The 15,758-nt window shown below is 36.1% G+C and overlaps 3 protein-coding genes across 3 annotated transcripts; all 3 read right to left on the bottom strand.

The window, feature by feature from the left end:
- Window positions 1–5,104: 5,104 nt before the first annotated feature.
- On the bottom strand, window positions 5,105–6,970 carry LOC116158632. Its single transcript, XM_031471449.1, has one exon. It carries the CDS (start codon window positions 6,968–6,970, stop codon window positions 5,105–5,107), a length of 1,866 nt encoding a protein of 621 aa, XP_031327309.1.
- Window positions 6,971–7,329: 359 nt separating this feature from the next.
- LOC116158622 lies at window positions 7,330–11,719 on the bottom strand. The gene is made up of 6 exons (XM_031471440.1): window positions 11,589–11,719; window positions 9,678–9,820; window positions 8,920–9,150; window positions 8,298–8,736; window positions 7,458–7,823; window positions 7,330–7,379 (listed from the first exon to the last, which is right to left on the bottom strand). The coding sequence occupies exons 1-6, from the start codon at window positions 11,653–11,655 to the stop codon at window positions 7,330–7,332; spliced, it is 1,296 nt and encodes a 431-aa protein (XP_031327300.1). The 5' UTR covers window positions 11,656–11,719.
- Window positions 11,720–13,352: 1,633 nt separating this feature from the next.
- Window positions 13,353–15,741, bottom strand: LOC116158614. Its single transcript, XM_031471429.1, has 6 exons — window positions 14,751–15,741; window positions 14,203–14,326; window positions 13,951–14,149; window positions 13,683–13,897; window positions 13,431–13,633; window positions 13,353–13,379 (listed from the first exon to the last, which is right to left on the bottom strand). Exons 1-6 carry the CDS (start codon window positions 14,835–14,837, stop codon window positions 13,353–13,355), a joined length of 855 nt encoding a protein of 284 aa, XP_031327289.1. The 5' UTR covers window positions 14,838–15,741.
- Between the last annotated feature and the right edge of the window lie 17 nt (window positions 15,742–15,758).

Here is a 15,758-nt window from a genome sequence, read left to right as displayed (position 1 = left end):
TACCGAGTATTATAATAAATTTACTAAATTCAGCGAAGAACAACGAACTCTATTGATTGGCCTGATTGCTACTTTTTATGAAGAGAAATCAGTACCTTTAACTTTAGCGTCGTCATAGAATAGAGCAAGAAATTTTAGCACGTTTCTCCAATGAAAAAATGGTAAATACATACGGTTCTCTTATATAGTACTGTACTAAAATTACATATTTTTCAGGAATTTTATCGTATCGGTAAAGAAGTCATCTTTTAAGTCGCACTGATAAAAATTGTACGCGATTGGAGTCGTCATTACCTTACAATAACGCCCTACGACTACTTAAAAACCGGCCATCATTCATGAGGTATATATCGCTTTACAAGTTGAAATTCGATTGTAACCGTACTGGTAAGACGCGGATAAGACGCTGTGAGAACTATGACGTTGCGAGTGACGTCATTAAAACGATCACGTGACGGCATATTTAGCCGTACGGACAGCACTTATATAAATGCTAGTGACGGCGAAATCTGCGTGATATCCTTTAACTATAGGAATATTGCAACGTGCGGTACCGCGTTTTCCTAAATACCCATTCGTCTCGCACCTCTTGGTACGGTGATATACACCTATTCTCGGGCGGTCTAAAATCCATAAACGACAAAAAGTGCAATTAGTGAGTCGTTTTACGCCTTACCTTCACAACAATTTAAACCATGAAAACCGTTTTTTTGTCGCAGATAGCTCAGACTGCGTTTTCCTGGTACTGTGTGTTCAGCGGTTGTTTTCCTAACTTTCGACTTCTGTACTGTTCATCTCACCTTACTTATTGTTATATTCAATTTTTCCGGAATGCTACATGACCTGATTCTGAACGCTCTATTCGTCGTACCATACAGTGAATAGAACCTTTCCTCATACTTCGTATTGTGTCTTTTGTACTTACGGTTACTTGACTAGCTCACGATTATTCCCGCGACCAGATTCAAGGATGCTATAGCTCTCATGCTACTATATAAAACAAAAGATGTACCTAGGTACATATGTTTCATGATGTGGTTTTGTTTTATAAAGGAATACGATAGCTTTGGAATCCTGAAATCTGATAGCAGTAAGTCTCGAGCCAGGCATTTGTGACCAAACTGCAAAGGACTCAATACGCAGTATAAGAAAAGAGCGGAAACCATGCGAAACAAACATAAAAACAAAAACATTTTCAAAGGGTTATTTATTGGATACTTTACATTATATGTATGTTAATATTTAATATCATCTATATATCTAGATATACTATATGATTATGTATAACTCAAAAGTAGTAAACATTTATTATTGTAGCATTACCTTTTTGACATTTTGAACTATTGAGAGAAATACGTTTATTACTAAATTGTTAATGAACTTCGGAACTACAGAAAGGTTTATATTATATAATAATAAGATAAATAGATTAGAATTAGTAAATTAATATATTTTCCAAATTGGCTTCTGGACATTCACCTTTGTGCAATTTTAATTAAATTACAAAATAAAAATCTATGATAATGGTTAATTTGCTTTTTGTTGAAGCCGATAAACAATAGTAGATAAACTAGTTAAAAATAGAAAGATAAAATGTTTGCATTGTCACCGCTTTATAATATATAAAAAAAACTGACTTGTGTGAAATTGTGACTGATATAATAAAACTGTACGTGTATATTGTTAAGGAACCCCCAATAAACAGGTGATAATACTTAGGATTATGGTATTATTAGTTAAAAATTAGGAGAAACATTTACAGACGGTAACGCTAATCGATTCCCCATCTTAGGGTTATAAAAAGTTTGCAGTCCCTAGAAACAGTAATTGTGTTTGGGTAAGGAGCAAGCAAATCTTCGAGGGGCAAATACGTATATTTTTCAGTTCGACTCACTTCAAATGCGTAGTAATGGTCGTCAAAGGTAATTGTCTCATAAAGAAAGCATGAGAAATATACTTTAGAGTTTTCAGTTAGCAGAATTTTGTCAATGATTGCAAAGACTGGTTGAAGGGCCTCCTCAGATATGTCAACAGTAATGATTCCACAGGGTTTCCATAAAACACCACACATTTTTACCCAGGAAACCGAATGCGTAAAGTTCACTTCTGGATTTGCTCTATAACTATGCTCATTTTCCAGGCGGACTTTCTTACCAAACTGCAACTTTGCAGGCAAGGATTTCTTTAGAAACAACTCATTGAGAATAAGTTGATTTTTCATTGCCAGAGTTTTGCAAACATTTCTCCTGTTACATGAAGCCCTTGCTGCCATTTTGGAAACCCTGTGCTTTGCTTCGAATCTCATTGTCCAGACATGACGCAATGGTCCAAATTTTAGGAGCATGTCAGGATAATGAGTTAGAAAATGGAATTTGGGCTTCAGTGTTTCACCAGAAACCTGGCGATACAATGCGTTGAAATCTCGAATCAAATATTTTAACTGTTCCACCGTATCACTATATACCCTGTGATTAAGCAGTCTCTCCAATATTTTTCTCAAAGCAAGATATAACTCCCAAGTTTCATCACCGACAGGAACATAATAACCGGCAATAAGGCCAAAGTACCTCATCAAGGTTAACATTTCAATTGCCGAGGTTTTAATCCTCACGGAGTTAGCAGCTTCCAAAATTATACAAGAAGTAGGCTTTGACCCTGAATCCGGACCGTAATCGAAAGAAACTAATTTGCTTATAAGGGTGTTATAATGAGGCATAGATCTCGAAATTAAATTATTTATAACATAAGTCATAACATATCGAGCAGTTCCTTCAAGAATATCGTGCATAACATCAACCGCAGTATGTTCAAAGGGATCGAAACCATTTAGCTCAAGCCAACAACATGATTCCTTTATGCCAGTTTTGGATACATCCTTCATCTCAAGCTGCTGAAGGTATGAATTCATGTCCCTCATCAGTTCATTGTTTTGGATAGTCATACTTTGCATGCATTTTTTTGGAGCATTGCAAATCCTACAATAGTGATTAGCGACGAAGCTTTCAGTGAAACCAAGTATAGAGTTAAGTCCTAAATTATCGCCAGTTAAGCAGACTACCTTAAACTTTATGACCCCCGTGAAAAATTCTGTGGTAATGGTAATACCTGTAGTGTGCAAATAATTAAGTTCATCAATGGCTGGTTGGAACACTTTTTTGTTTTTAAATTGGGTCTTGTCGGAAGAATGACATAGAGATAACATAAAAGTGTGGTTTAGCTGAGAAACGATATGTGGAGGAAGTGCAGGTATAGAAACATATAGACCCCCTAATTTATGAATGCCCGCATGGCTCCCTAGTACATTGGATATTTCAAAATCGTCGTAGAAAATAACGAGCGGCAGAACAACAGTCAGTGGATCATTACTTAAAAAAGGTGATTTATATAGGTTCAGCCAAGCAGAGCCATGCATAACATTTTCCAGGCATTGGTTCGGCTCTTGGGTGTCGTATCTTCTTTCCTCGTTCTTCTCTCCACCCCATGTTGCCCCTCCACCTAACTCTTTTAGGTATTCGACAGTCTCTTTCAAAACAGTACCAATAGAAAAAAACTTAAGCAATACATTTCTCAAGGGAATCAACTCCATTGTGCATGTCCGAGGAGTTATAATTAACCTATTGTGTTTCATTAGTGTTTCTCTACGATAGCCCAGTACTACTTCCATTGGTGAAATGTAAGTTCCTAAAGATGCGAAGAGCTGAAACCTTTTATATTCTGACCGTAGGGGTTCCAAGCAGTCATCAAGTAAAATTAAAGTCTCCTTCAAAGCTGACTGGACTTCATCAAAAGTGCTTCCTTCTTTCACCAAAGAAAGGAATTTGACTTGAAGATCTTCAGAAAGTTGTTGGTGAAATGATTGCATACCGTTCACAACAACCTGCACAGTGGAACGAGGAATGGCAGGGTTACTATACAATGACGCAAGGAACTGAGAAGTAATTGCAAGGAGTTGCTCCGACAGATCCACATTTCTCATGGAATGTTCATAAGCTACAATATTAAATCTGAGGGGCTCTAGAACTCCGTCATTGACATTATCGTATTTAACATTATCACCAGCAGAAGAAGGTCCTGGCTGTGGAGTTGATCTATGATTTGAATTTATTTCTACATTTATATCTGCAGTAACATTCTCATGCTTTGATTTCAAGTGACGACGGAAGGCATCCAAAGATGTGAACTGCCTGAAGCAGCCAGATTCACCACATTTGTATGCCAGCCATTTACGAAAATGAGTGAAACAATTTTTCCTTATGTGAAGGAGAAGGTCCTTCACCAAGGGGAATCGTTTCTTGCAAGAATGACAAGTTAACATCTTTCCTTCAAGCCGAGATCAACAAATAAAGTTTTCACTGCTGCAGTTGGTCTATCGTATGAAGTCGATATGCGATAAAAGCCTTTTTGAATAAAAAGCCAAACGTCATAAGCTAAAGGGGGATATTCTGCAGCAGTGGCATGTATAATTTTAAATGTATTATCAACCGCTGAAATTAGGGAATCAAATTTGTACCGTACCCGTTCCACTATTACAAGGCACTCAACTAGTGATGAGAGTGACTCGCCTACTACGACAACCAGTGGTTGAAAAGTTAAATTCCAGGACTCTAGTTGACGTCGCTTATCTTCAAGCGTAGCGTCGAGGTCTGCGATGTTCGAGACGTGAAGAATGCTCACTTTTATCCCCTTCTTCTTGGTTGTTGTCCCCGTATTAAAGATGTAGGGGAGACCGGGGACAATTGTAACAATTTTTAAATAATCAAGTTCCATTTTGTAGGTGTTCATGAAAATTATCTGAACTCTTGGTGGTGCATTAGGACATGTTTCCTTTATGTGTCGGCGAAGTAGGGGCTATATTTGGATAATCTGTTAAAAAAAATGATATTGTATCTATATAGCTGTCACATGTTACATTTGTACCGCGTCTGGGGACAAATGTAACGAACCTGGGGACAATTGTGACAACTTAATTTACGTTGAAATAAAACCCATCGAATTACTTTTCGTTTTTAATTTTTGAAATAACATAAATGCATTTCTGTAATTTAACAAAAAAATAACAATAAAGTAATTAAAATTCTCAAACACTTAGGTAAATAGGTAGATATTAATCTCTGCAGTTGATGCAGTAGAAGAAAAAGCTATCCTCTTCATCTCTACAGTCCGAATGGCACCAGCTCTTGCAGGACTGACACTGTATCCACTCCTCACCACGCTTGTCATTGGAGTAGGGCTTTAGGCAATACAGACATACTGCGTCGTCCTCATCCGATGAACTAGAAACTACACTTTTTTTCTTATACACCTTTCTCTTTACTTTCTCAGCGTTCTTTTTTCGAAGTTTGGATGCCTCTTCCTCAAGTGCCATCTTCTCAGGTGTTTCAGTTAGTATTGCCGTTGATCTCTTTTTCCTTATAACTTTTTTCTTGAGATTTAATGGAACCTTTGGAAAGGGCCGAATTGTTTCCAATAATTCTTTGGAATTGTTTAATGCGTCTATTTGGTGAGTATCTATTTTCGTTGGTGTTTTATTGCCAATGATGTGATCAGATTCTCGTGATGTTGATGGAATAGGGTCAGTTTGAACTAATTGGGGGATCTCTGCTGCGTTGTATAGGTTGGTGGTTAAAGGGGTGTCAGTCGGTAGAGAGGGTGAAAACTCGTAGTCTTGAAACACATCTCTATTAAAAGGAAATATTCCCGACACTTTGAATCCACTAAGGATGTTAGTTGGCGTAGTAGCTTTTGGTAATGCTTCGGCGACAAGTCCTGGTAAGTCATATATCCCCATGGTCTGTCCGGGATGATTTTTCATCCAAGCGTCCATAGCACTGTTCATATATGTTTTTAGTGGACCATATACACTTCGATCTAAGGGCTGTAATTTATGCGAAGTGTGAGGCGGAAATGACAGAAGAACGATTCCGTTGTCTCTGCAGAAGTCGATAGTTTTTAGCCCTAAATGTGATCTATGATTGTCGAGAAGCAGGAGGATTTTATTTTCTTGTGAAGGTTTACTATATTTGGCAAAATGTTTTATATAGGTGAAGAATGTGTCTGTGTCCATCCAGCCAGAACCATTGGCTTCTCCGATTGAACCAGTTGGAGCCCCGGTCATGAAAAATGGTTTGAATCTCTTCCTAGGGAATATAAACATGGGAGGAATAGCGTTGCCTATAGCATTTACAGCTACACAAAGGGTAACTAACGTTCCCCTTTCACCAGAAGTTACCGCCCCGACTTGCTTAGTGCCCTTAGTTGAAACAATTTTACTCGGTTTTTGCACTGTGGTAACCCCCGTCTCATCTACATTGTATATGTTGGCGGCTTCAAAATGATATTTATCCATAACTTTAGATAAATTATCAAAAAATTTTGTAACGTTGACTCTGTTAAAGTTCACGGCCCTAGCGTGACTTGTGGCCTCTGGCACTCTAATTGACAATGTTGGATTTCTGTTCATAAAGTTGGAGAACCAATCTCTAGATCCCATTTTGGTAACGTGCCATTGCTCGGGAACTGTAACAGATTTCCTAATGGCAAATTCGTATACAAGAGAACGAACATCAGTTGGCGTAAGTCCAAAATATAAGTCAGAAGAATTCCGTATGTAATCACAAAATATATGTTCGTCTTCTGGAGATAGTATCCTATTATGTGAATTGTAACCAACTCTAGGTTGTTCAATACCATTTTTAATTTTCTGTATGTATCGGTGTACAGTTACATGACAGATTTGAAGTTGTCTTGCGGCTTCTCTTACGGAGACGCTTTTTTCCAAGACTAGGGAAGCTGCTTGTTGCAATTGTGTGCTTGCTGGAAGACCCCCTTTCTGTTTTCCTAATCCTGGACCGTGGCATACTCTGCAAGCATGGTTGCTAAGTAACCGATACCAAGCGCCAAAGATGGAAGGGGACAATTGTAACACGTTACAAACGTCCCCCAACTTGTTACAATTGTCCCCAAAATGCATTTTTCTTAAATTATTAATTTAAACCAAGAATCAATTTCAGTGTGAGATTAATAGCGTGTGGAGTGAATGACACAATATCTAACCAACGTGCAGGTAAGATTTGAACGTAATCAAGCAACATTTAGTCACCTAATATACAAAAGGAATGAGTAGGTAATAGTTTACTTACGGTTCACAAATAGGTACACAACACTTCACGCGGTGACGATTGTAACGCAACTAACGGATTCAAACTCCTGTGGCAAATGGCATCCATTGTGACCTTCCAACAGATGCAAGCGCGCGAGTTTGAAATTACTGTGGGCGAAGATATTGCCGCTGTTACAATTGTACCATGTTACAATTGTCCCCGGTCTCCCCTACGGCAGGAGGAGAAGGCTGGTGTTTAGTTTACTCTCGATATTCACCTCTGAAACAATAGAAAATAAATAATAGTAATAGCAATATTTATTTTATATTTAAATTGAACTAATATTGCTAAACGTACCGTCAACACTTGATAGGCAGGTCTGAATGTTCTCTTTAAGGAATTCGTCCTTCGTAGTGGTACATTTCGTGGCGGCCTTCTGAAGAATCTTTGTGCTTACACTCTCCAGTGATTCACGGAGCAAGGCTTCGTCTTTGTCGGGAAAAATCCGTTGATAATCTAACGCTAAGAGTCGATATCCGCTGGGTCCCTTAAGTATGGGAAACTCTTCAATATAATCATGAAGATTCCCAGGATTATGATATAGTTTCGCCAGCCGGGCCCTAGTTGTGCAACCCCAATGGCGTTCCACTTCCTCCCAAGGTGTTGCGCCTTCCACTGCGGTTTGGCAGAAAAGTATTGACTCTTCTACCCTTTCACTCTCGCCTAAAACAATCAGAAAAATATTCACATTATACGATTCGTTTGATGTGTAGGTATCTAGTGGGTATGGCACAGTGATGTGACGTTTTTGAACAGACTGCCAATACACTTATTTTCGACTTCATTTAAAAAATTTTTAATTTTATTTATTACTGGTATGAGGTACAATTTGACATTTGAGTATACACAAAAATAGTCAGCTGTTAAAAAAGCTATCAAGTGACGTCTCTGAATCTTTTGTTGAAACTATATAACGAGAAATTCACAGAGTTTCACCTGCCATGCTTCACTATGGACGATTTCACTACCTTCCATAAAAATCGATTATTTTGACATACTCACATAGAAGTGTACCAGTAATGAATAAATCTAATAAATTTTGAAGTAAAGTCGAAAATAAATATATAAATAAATAAATATCTCAAAAACATCTCTCTCACTCTGCCGAACCCTGTATATATGTATCAAGATTCTTACCCGCACCAAGGGTGGATAAATCAATGGGAGCTTCCTTTCTATTCTCTGTTCCCGAGTTCTCTGAGGTTGTGGAGCTAGAGGTGCCTTTCCGCTTCCGAAAGGGTTCTACTGCCTGCTTGCTAATAAGGTTACGTCTCTGTCTCAAGTAATAATTATACAGACTGCCGGATGGGTTTCTCTTGGGCTTTCCTTGTTGGGCAGAAATGTATGCTGTATAGTACAGCACTGGTGATTCACAGTTAAAAAGCTGTGCAATGCCTCTGGCGAGGGTTTGGAACCGTGCGAATGTAATATGAACTTGGGGATTGCGCTCAAATTCGTGATTAATTAATAATTTTACAATCTCCTTTCTTTGTCGTTGATGGAGAAGGCCAGTTTTGGCAGCCTCGCTGCTTAATATAATACGGCCCTGCAGACTGCTTAGCAGAACGTTCCTTACCTGAATGAAGAAATAAAATAAGTGTATTGCAGGTAACGAGGCCATACAGCAAAAAGACAACAATTAATTAAATCAGCGTTACAACAAAATTGAAATAAAATAGTAAAACCATAATCCCATAATCTGCTTCTGACTTATCTAAGTATACTTGACTAATTGCAATACATACGAAATAAAACTTACATGTGCCGCATCATCTTGTTCCAAGATAGGTGTTGGGGGTGTGGGATGTGTTGGTGGAATCTCGTGTTGAGGCGACAGCAAATTCTGTTCCTCAAGTGAACCTGCTGCAACTTGTTGGAGTGGAGATTCCACAAAGTTATCTCGAATAAAGCTCGAAATATTTGTGAGGAAGGATTGGGGGCTGCCTGGATCCGTACCTGATCCCTCAATACTAATCTTCTCAGTGGAGAGCTACAAACAAAACGACATGCATTAACTTATTCTAATCTACAGATCATGCACCTTGATCAAAAATTACACATTCGTAGGAAATTAGTTTGTATGATAGCGTCGAGTGAGCATTTCTCACACAACGGTGAAAGACATGATACATGTATTGAAATTATTTTAGTTAAATGCAGTTTTCCAATAATAGTATTAATTTTCTAAGGAGCCATCTTACACCCCCTGGTAAACTTACCTCTATGGAAGTTCCCAGAGATTTAAATTTACCAGTAGGTGGGTAGGTACCACGGTGAGTTACCACGGTGATATTCAGCGTGGTAGGTACTTATATACTCGTAAGCACACGACTTACTAGAAAATATGCACAAAATAAATATCTGTCAGATATCAAGTTATGCGATAGTTTCAGTAATATCATTTATCTGCACATATCATCTAGTACCCATAATATAAGTTGATATATTTGTAAAATATAAAATTGGCAATCTTTAGCTCCCTAGGATCGACTGATTAAAAAAAATTGGCTTACTAACCCTGTTTATGTTTGAACACTCATTGTCGGCTTTCCACAACGTTAATTGAGCTAACAGTTTAACTCTGTCCCCTAGTACTGGCACTAGATTTGCGACATCACCTTCTGTCAGTAAGGTCAGTGCTGTGGTATCAATTCGGTTTTCTTAAAAAGCAAATGAGAATAAATCGTTAAATGTGTATTTTTTTAGCTTTAACCAAACTAATTCGGACGATACAGGGTGTTTGGCGCCACCGAAGTATTAAACGTTTTAAGACTATAATAAGGCAATCATCCTAAAAAAATGCACACGTCTGTAAGAGATAACGATCTATTTAACTACAATGTCTTGTAGAACATGCCACTTCCTGTTTACCGGAAGTCGGTCCCAGTTTTGTTATGTTGAATTGAATGCTATTTGAATTTTGATTCTTCAGAAGATTCCTCGTGCAATGGTATTACATGTCCCTATGTCTATTTTATGTTTTTTAGTTATTCCCTTTTTCTATAAAAATTGACCTGAACTCACTAGTATGGAAATACTCGTATTTCCGTTATGCTACCAACTCAAACGAAAACTATTTCAGGAATTAAAGTGGCAGAGTGGAACTATCATTGTTTTTTTCATACTAGTAAGTTCGTCAATTTTTAAAGAAAACATAGAATATCTCAACAGTTGAAAATAAGCATAGGGATATGTAATACCATTAGATGAAGAATATACTCTTATAGAATGAAAAAGTCAAATAAAAAATATAGCCTTCCATTTAGAACAACAAAGTTGACATCGACTTCCTGTATAACCGTCTAATAGGTCAATTGCGGAAAATACCCTGTATACAATCATTGTTCTTACACTTGTTTTAACATTAATTAATAATAACAATAAGATAGACTTTATTAGACTATTATTGTCATATTATGTAGGCCCAAAATGTTAAAGAAATGAAATAATGCACATGAACTGCACAAAATAAATTAAAGAAACAAAAATACCAGCTTTATATTTAGTATACCTTTATATTTAAAATAATAAGAAGGCATACAAATACAATGTGTCCCGTCGATGCACTAAAGAAAGTCTTTATTTTAACTAAGTAATTATAATTTCCAAAAATTATTTACGTAACTGCAGTACCCTCAATTAACCCATTTAATACCGTTGGTGCATTTTCGAACCACGCCCTTTAATTTGTTTATATTAACAATTTTAGCTCTTCTGTTTCTGTTATATCAGTATGTATTATAGTATTCAACAAAATATTTCTAACAAATTTTATTGCTCTTTTGTGATTAGTAGTAATTTACAACATAAAACGTATCATTTTGTCAGTAAAAAAAAATGTAGCCAAACATTTGTTTTCCAATTTTAATTTTAATTGTTATCAAGATCTTTATATGTTACGAGCAATGTGGTTGACCGGTCAATGTTAATAATTAAATATTTTCACATACTTTCATAAGTGGCAATAGTTCCTCCCCCTTAAGCTTCCGGGGCCGTTAAAAAAATTTGCCTTCTCTTAATAATTGACCGGACTAACCCGATTGCCAGTAACATAAATAGGGGATGAAGTGAGTGTCGAGGAAATGTCAGAAGACCATTTATAACCACAACCAAAAACAAAAATTCAATTTTTTTAATTTCATTAGCTTGAGATTAATAGGGTTAATATCTGCAGTACCTAGGTTAAATATCTTTACTACGGGATACATTGTACTATTTGGTAGTCTAGAAAAAGGAATTGCATCATTCAAGTTTTACGTAGGTTAACCATAGGCGCCCACAGGAGGAAGAACATCATTGGATTAATGCTATTATAGGAGACCAAAGCAATCATTGCAGATTTAAAAATAAACTGAATCTTGCAGGCGCCCATGGGTACTGGTGCCATGCAAATATTTATTAACTAATTACAATTCAAATGAAACTTACCTGCAAACACATCAATATATTGGAAGAACCCCCAATTTGTAAGGAGGTTTGTCACAAGTTGATCCATACACACAGTTGTTTTTTACCCTCTTTTAACACTCACTTGACCGACTGAATACAGAGTAAAGACGACTATGCTATGATATTGGCGCAATTTTGAAACGCGAAGGTACAGTGGAGCGTTTTTGAACGCACAAACGCGAAAAATGACACTTCATCAGATGAAAAGATGTATTATAATCGTATGACCTTTCAATATACGATTGTAACACGGTTATTTTCCTTCTGCTGAAAACTAAAAATGTTTAAATGATCTTATATTTGTTGGCGTACTGAAGGCGAAATTGGACGTAAGATACTTTCGCATCTCTATTCCGCAGTACCATAATGGTGAAATACCTTTAATCGACTGCAGGAAACAACACTGTAAGACACACTCAGATAACCAAGAAAGCGAATTTCGCATTACCAGAAATGATCCACCTGAGTCATGGTTGTACTATCTTAGGAATAATACAAATTACGCTTTACGAGAAACAGAGATAATACAGTGGTTGTTACTGACGGCGAAATTTGATGTAACAGTAATAGTAATTTATGATTTATCAGTATAACAATTTATACATTATTTTCGGTCTTGAATCAAATTACGAGAATGATGAATGCACTTTGACACTTTCGTGCACTGAAGAAAAAACCATAGTACAATGCAGTGCAACCCACACAAAATGCGAATAACGCGTTACTATGGGTGAAGTACCCACTATTAAACAATGCTTGCATTGAGCAATTACTACCTTACATATACTACAAATTTAGTCTTAAGGAAGACGACGGGGGTGACGTCACAAATGTGCAAAGCTAATAACGCGGTATATCAGATGAAGTTGGACCACTTGCGTCGAAAATGGTTACGTCTAACCCTGTGTTGTTTATAGACGTAATTTTTGGATAAAAAATGTCTTTCTTTTATACGTAATATGTATTTCATATCAATTTTCGCATTATGAACGTGAATTTGTTCGAAGGTACTGCGAATATCGATACTGACGACGAATTTTACCTTTCGCCAAAAAAGCATTTTTATCAGTGAATGCATTCAAACTTACAAACGATCTATCCGATGGCGTATAAATTTCATAAATATATTGCTGTATAAACGTCCAAATATGTTCCGCTTCTATTGGATACTTGGCATTAGTTGCATGATATACCTTGAAACAGACATCTACAGCTTTCATTGGTGTTTCCAATTTATATTGAGTGTCATTGATGATTACGTAAGAAGATGTAATTCCGTCTACAGTTCCAACTAAAACTACGGATGGTTGTAATGTTTCACCAAAAGTTAAGAGCTTATTCCTTCGACTCTCCAACTTTTCTTCTAATTTGCTAATATCCTAAAAATATATATTTAATTTAACTTAACAAATAATTTTAACTACCTCTATAATACAACAAAATGCTTCTTGTGTTTCGACTTTCGAAGGTTTGTATCGCGTACCACTTTTTTTTGATTTAATGGGACAGGGTGGTATAATTAGCGGTAATAATGCAAATCCCAATACTTCTTTTTGTCCTAAAACAAACAAGTAACTTTAGTTACACTATTAAATTAACATAAATACAAACTTACTTTCATTATATGATTGGTAATTATAGTTCTTCAGAAAATTTTTGCCTGTTGTGTTGTCTTTTTTTGTTTCTACTAGTTTAGGTATCCGCTCGGAAAAATTTAGCCACTTATTTAGTAAGTGGTTTCCTTTATAATGCGTCAAAGTCAAGTTCCAACTAAAAAAAAAAGTTCACGTAGGTACCTATTTTCAGTAAATTAATTCCTACCAACAAATACCCAGAAGGTTGCCTTAAAGAAGGATAGTCTCGGAAATAAGTGTCTATTGTTTCAAATTTTTGTCTAATTCGGAGCGTTTTTTGCCAATTTTCTATGACAAGATTCCACGGCATTACATTGTTGCGCAGCCATGTGTCCAACTCCTGAAGTTCCTCACTTGAAATATTGTCATTTTCACTTTGTTGAACAGGTGCTACAGAATAAAGAAATCTTATTATATAGTCTATACAAATAACACTTACAAGTGATGGTAGATGTATTGGATTTCTTTGTGATTATTTGTAGTCGTCGAAAATTGCGCCTTTTATTTACATATTTATCCCATAAAATCCCCTTAGCTGTCGATACCCTTCCATCGGAAGATTTACAGTATGGAATATAATATGATCCTGCTAACTCTCCAGGAAATGTTTGGGCTATTTTTTGGGATATCTCCGTAAACGTAGCGGAATTAATTCTAAAAATCAACACATCATTAGCTACTCGCTTTAAATAATTACATAGATATACCTTGCATTGGGGTCATCTTTTAACTGATTTTCTATGATAATATCTGCTAGTGTAGACCTATTAAATGTTTTGAAGAGTTTGTAACTTTGTAAAATTTCCTTTCCCCGTACGCGCTCTTTTTCCAGTAGTTGGCGCAAATCTGTGTTTACGTCCGCATCACCTTGCGGATTAATATGTCCAAATTGTGGATTTGATGTATCTAGGTAAATATACTATAGAAGTTAACTTTAACAAAATGATATGTACACTTACCTAATGCATCATCAATTGAGCTGGATGGTACCGGAAGAAACAAAGTCGTTATTTGATCATTTACATCAGCTGATGTAATTGTACATGTACTTGATGAGGAAGACAATGGTTCCTCATCAGTACCCTACAAACAATAAAATAGCAGGGTTTTGACCACCACAAACACACTGTTCAGGAAACAATAACCACAGTTGATCATATTACGTTTTCGGATTTCAGGTACATTAACTAAATTTTAACAGGTCGAAGAAATGAGTTCCCGAAAGTACTACATTTTTCTTTATTTTTTTGATAAAAACACCTATTTATAATTTTGCTTTCTTGTATCAAATGAAATAATTTGTACATTTCCAAATTCCAAATGTATTAAGGGCGACGAATTGAAGCAAAGTACCCACTTATTCGACGTAAAACAATCGCAACTTGAATTAAAAGTTTATATTAGACGTAGAAAAACAATTATGCACAGCGAAAAATGTTGTCGTGGTTATTATTTCAGAATCACAGTTGTAATGAAAATTAAGAGCTTGGCCTAGGGTTTGACTTACAATTATTAGAGAATTGCCGAATATGTTATTATAATTTTTCGAAAATTTATACCGTAATCCCACTTGTGGAATTAATTCCTTAATCATCGACTCCGTTAAATTTAAAAAAACTTCGTTGTCGATTTGGTTTTCTAAAAAAAAAACGGTAGGTCGTTAAACTAAGTAAGTATATCAAACAAGGAAGTTCATACAATGAGTAGAAATTGCACACTGCAAACCGTTGTAAACAAAAATTTTGCAAACCACAATGGCAATAGGAACGTTGAACGCGTGATAAAAAGCAATGGAGGTATAACATTTTTCTTAAAAATTGAAATGTGCAATTTCGCGTTTTAGATATAGATAGAAGGCATAACTCTCAAAAATATAGGTAAATGTATCGGGTACTTACGAGAAAAAATTTCAATCAAGTCCTCCGGCCCCATTCTTTCAACTTATCCACCACAAAATCCATCTTTACGGCATGCACGATGCACAAAAATGTGAAAATTAAAATATGTGACCGAATACATTATTGTGCGCGGTTATTTTAATCATTGCAGATTTTGCATTTCTTATACTATGTAGGCGTTGTATCAAATTCATTTGCGGCTTTACACATATAAATTGTAACTCCAACAACTGAAGTACGTATTTTAATTACGGAGTTTAGTAGCACTACCAACAATATATTGTTGTTTTGATCATTTTTTTGCTGCTATAGACGCGCATGTTGTATGCCTAGCAAAATTTTTTTGAAGGTGTACAAGTTCGACCATACTATGTTAACAATAAGTTTTATACCTAAACTTTACACATCTACAACCAAAAGGTATTGATGAGTAAAATTGTCTTTGTTGGTTAGTTTACAACCATCGTCACCATATTATCCGTGCATACAGTATTTACATTATATTGCTACATAAACACCATGGTATTGTTAGAATAAACTAAATTGAGTTTCTGCCAGCTTTAAATTGTTAACATATTTTCAATTGATACACCAAACACAAAATTTCTCTCTGTGTA

This window comes from Photinus pyralis, unplaced genomic scaffold, assembly GCF_008802855.1.
Source record: "Photinus pyralis isolate 1611_PpyrPB1 unplaced genomic scaffold, Ppyr1.3 Ppyr1.4_LG1, whole genome shotgun sequence".
Lineage (NCBI taxonomy): Eukaryota > Metazoa > Arthropoda > Insecta > Coleoptera > Lampyridae > Photinus > Photinus pyralis.
This window is presented reverse-complemented; position numbering and strand designations above follow the sequence as displayed.

Excerpts from the sequence above, each read along its gene's own strand:
- LOC116158632 (XM_031471449.1), bottom strand. The coding sequence starts at position 6,970 with ATGCATTTTGGGGACAATTGTAACAAGTTGGGGGACGTTTGTAACGTG.
- LOC116158614 (XM_031471429.1), bottom strand. The coding sequence starts at position 14,837 with ATGATTAAGGAATTAATTCCACAAGTGGGATTACGGTATAAATTTTCG. Across the intron at positions 14,150-14,202 it reads CTCAATTGATGATGCATTAG|ATACATCAAATCCACAATTT; the intron begins GTAAGTGTACAT and ends ATATTTACCTAG. Across the intron at positions 13,380-13,430 it reads AACCTTCTGGGTATTTGTTG|TTGGAACTTGACTTTGACGC; the intron begins GTAGGAATTAAT and ends TTTTTTTTTTAG.
- LOC116158622 (XM_031471440.1), bottom strand. The coding sequence starts at position 11,655 with ATGGATCAACTTGTGACAAACCTCCTTACAAATTGGGGGTTCTTCCAA. Across the intron at positions 9,151-9,677 it reads AGTGTTCAAACATAAACAGG|CTCTCCACTGAGAAGATTAG; the intron begins GTTAGTAAGCCA and ends TTTTGTTTGTAG. Across the intron at positions 8,737-8,919 it reads AACAAGATGATGCGGCACAT|GTAAGGAACGTTCTGCTAAG; the intron begins GTAAGTTTTATT and ends TTCTTCATTCAG.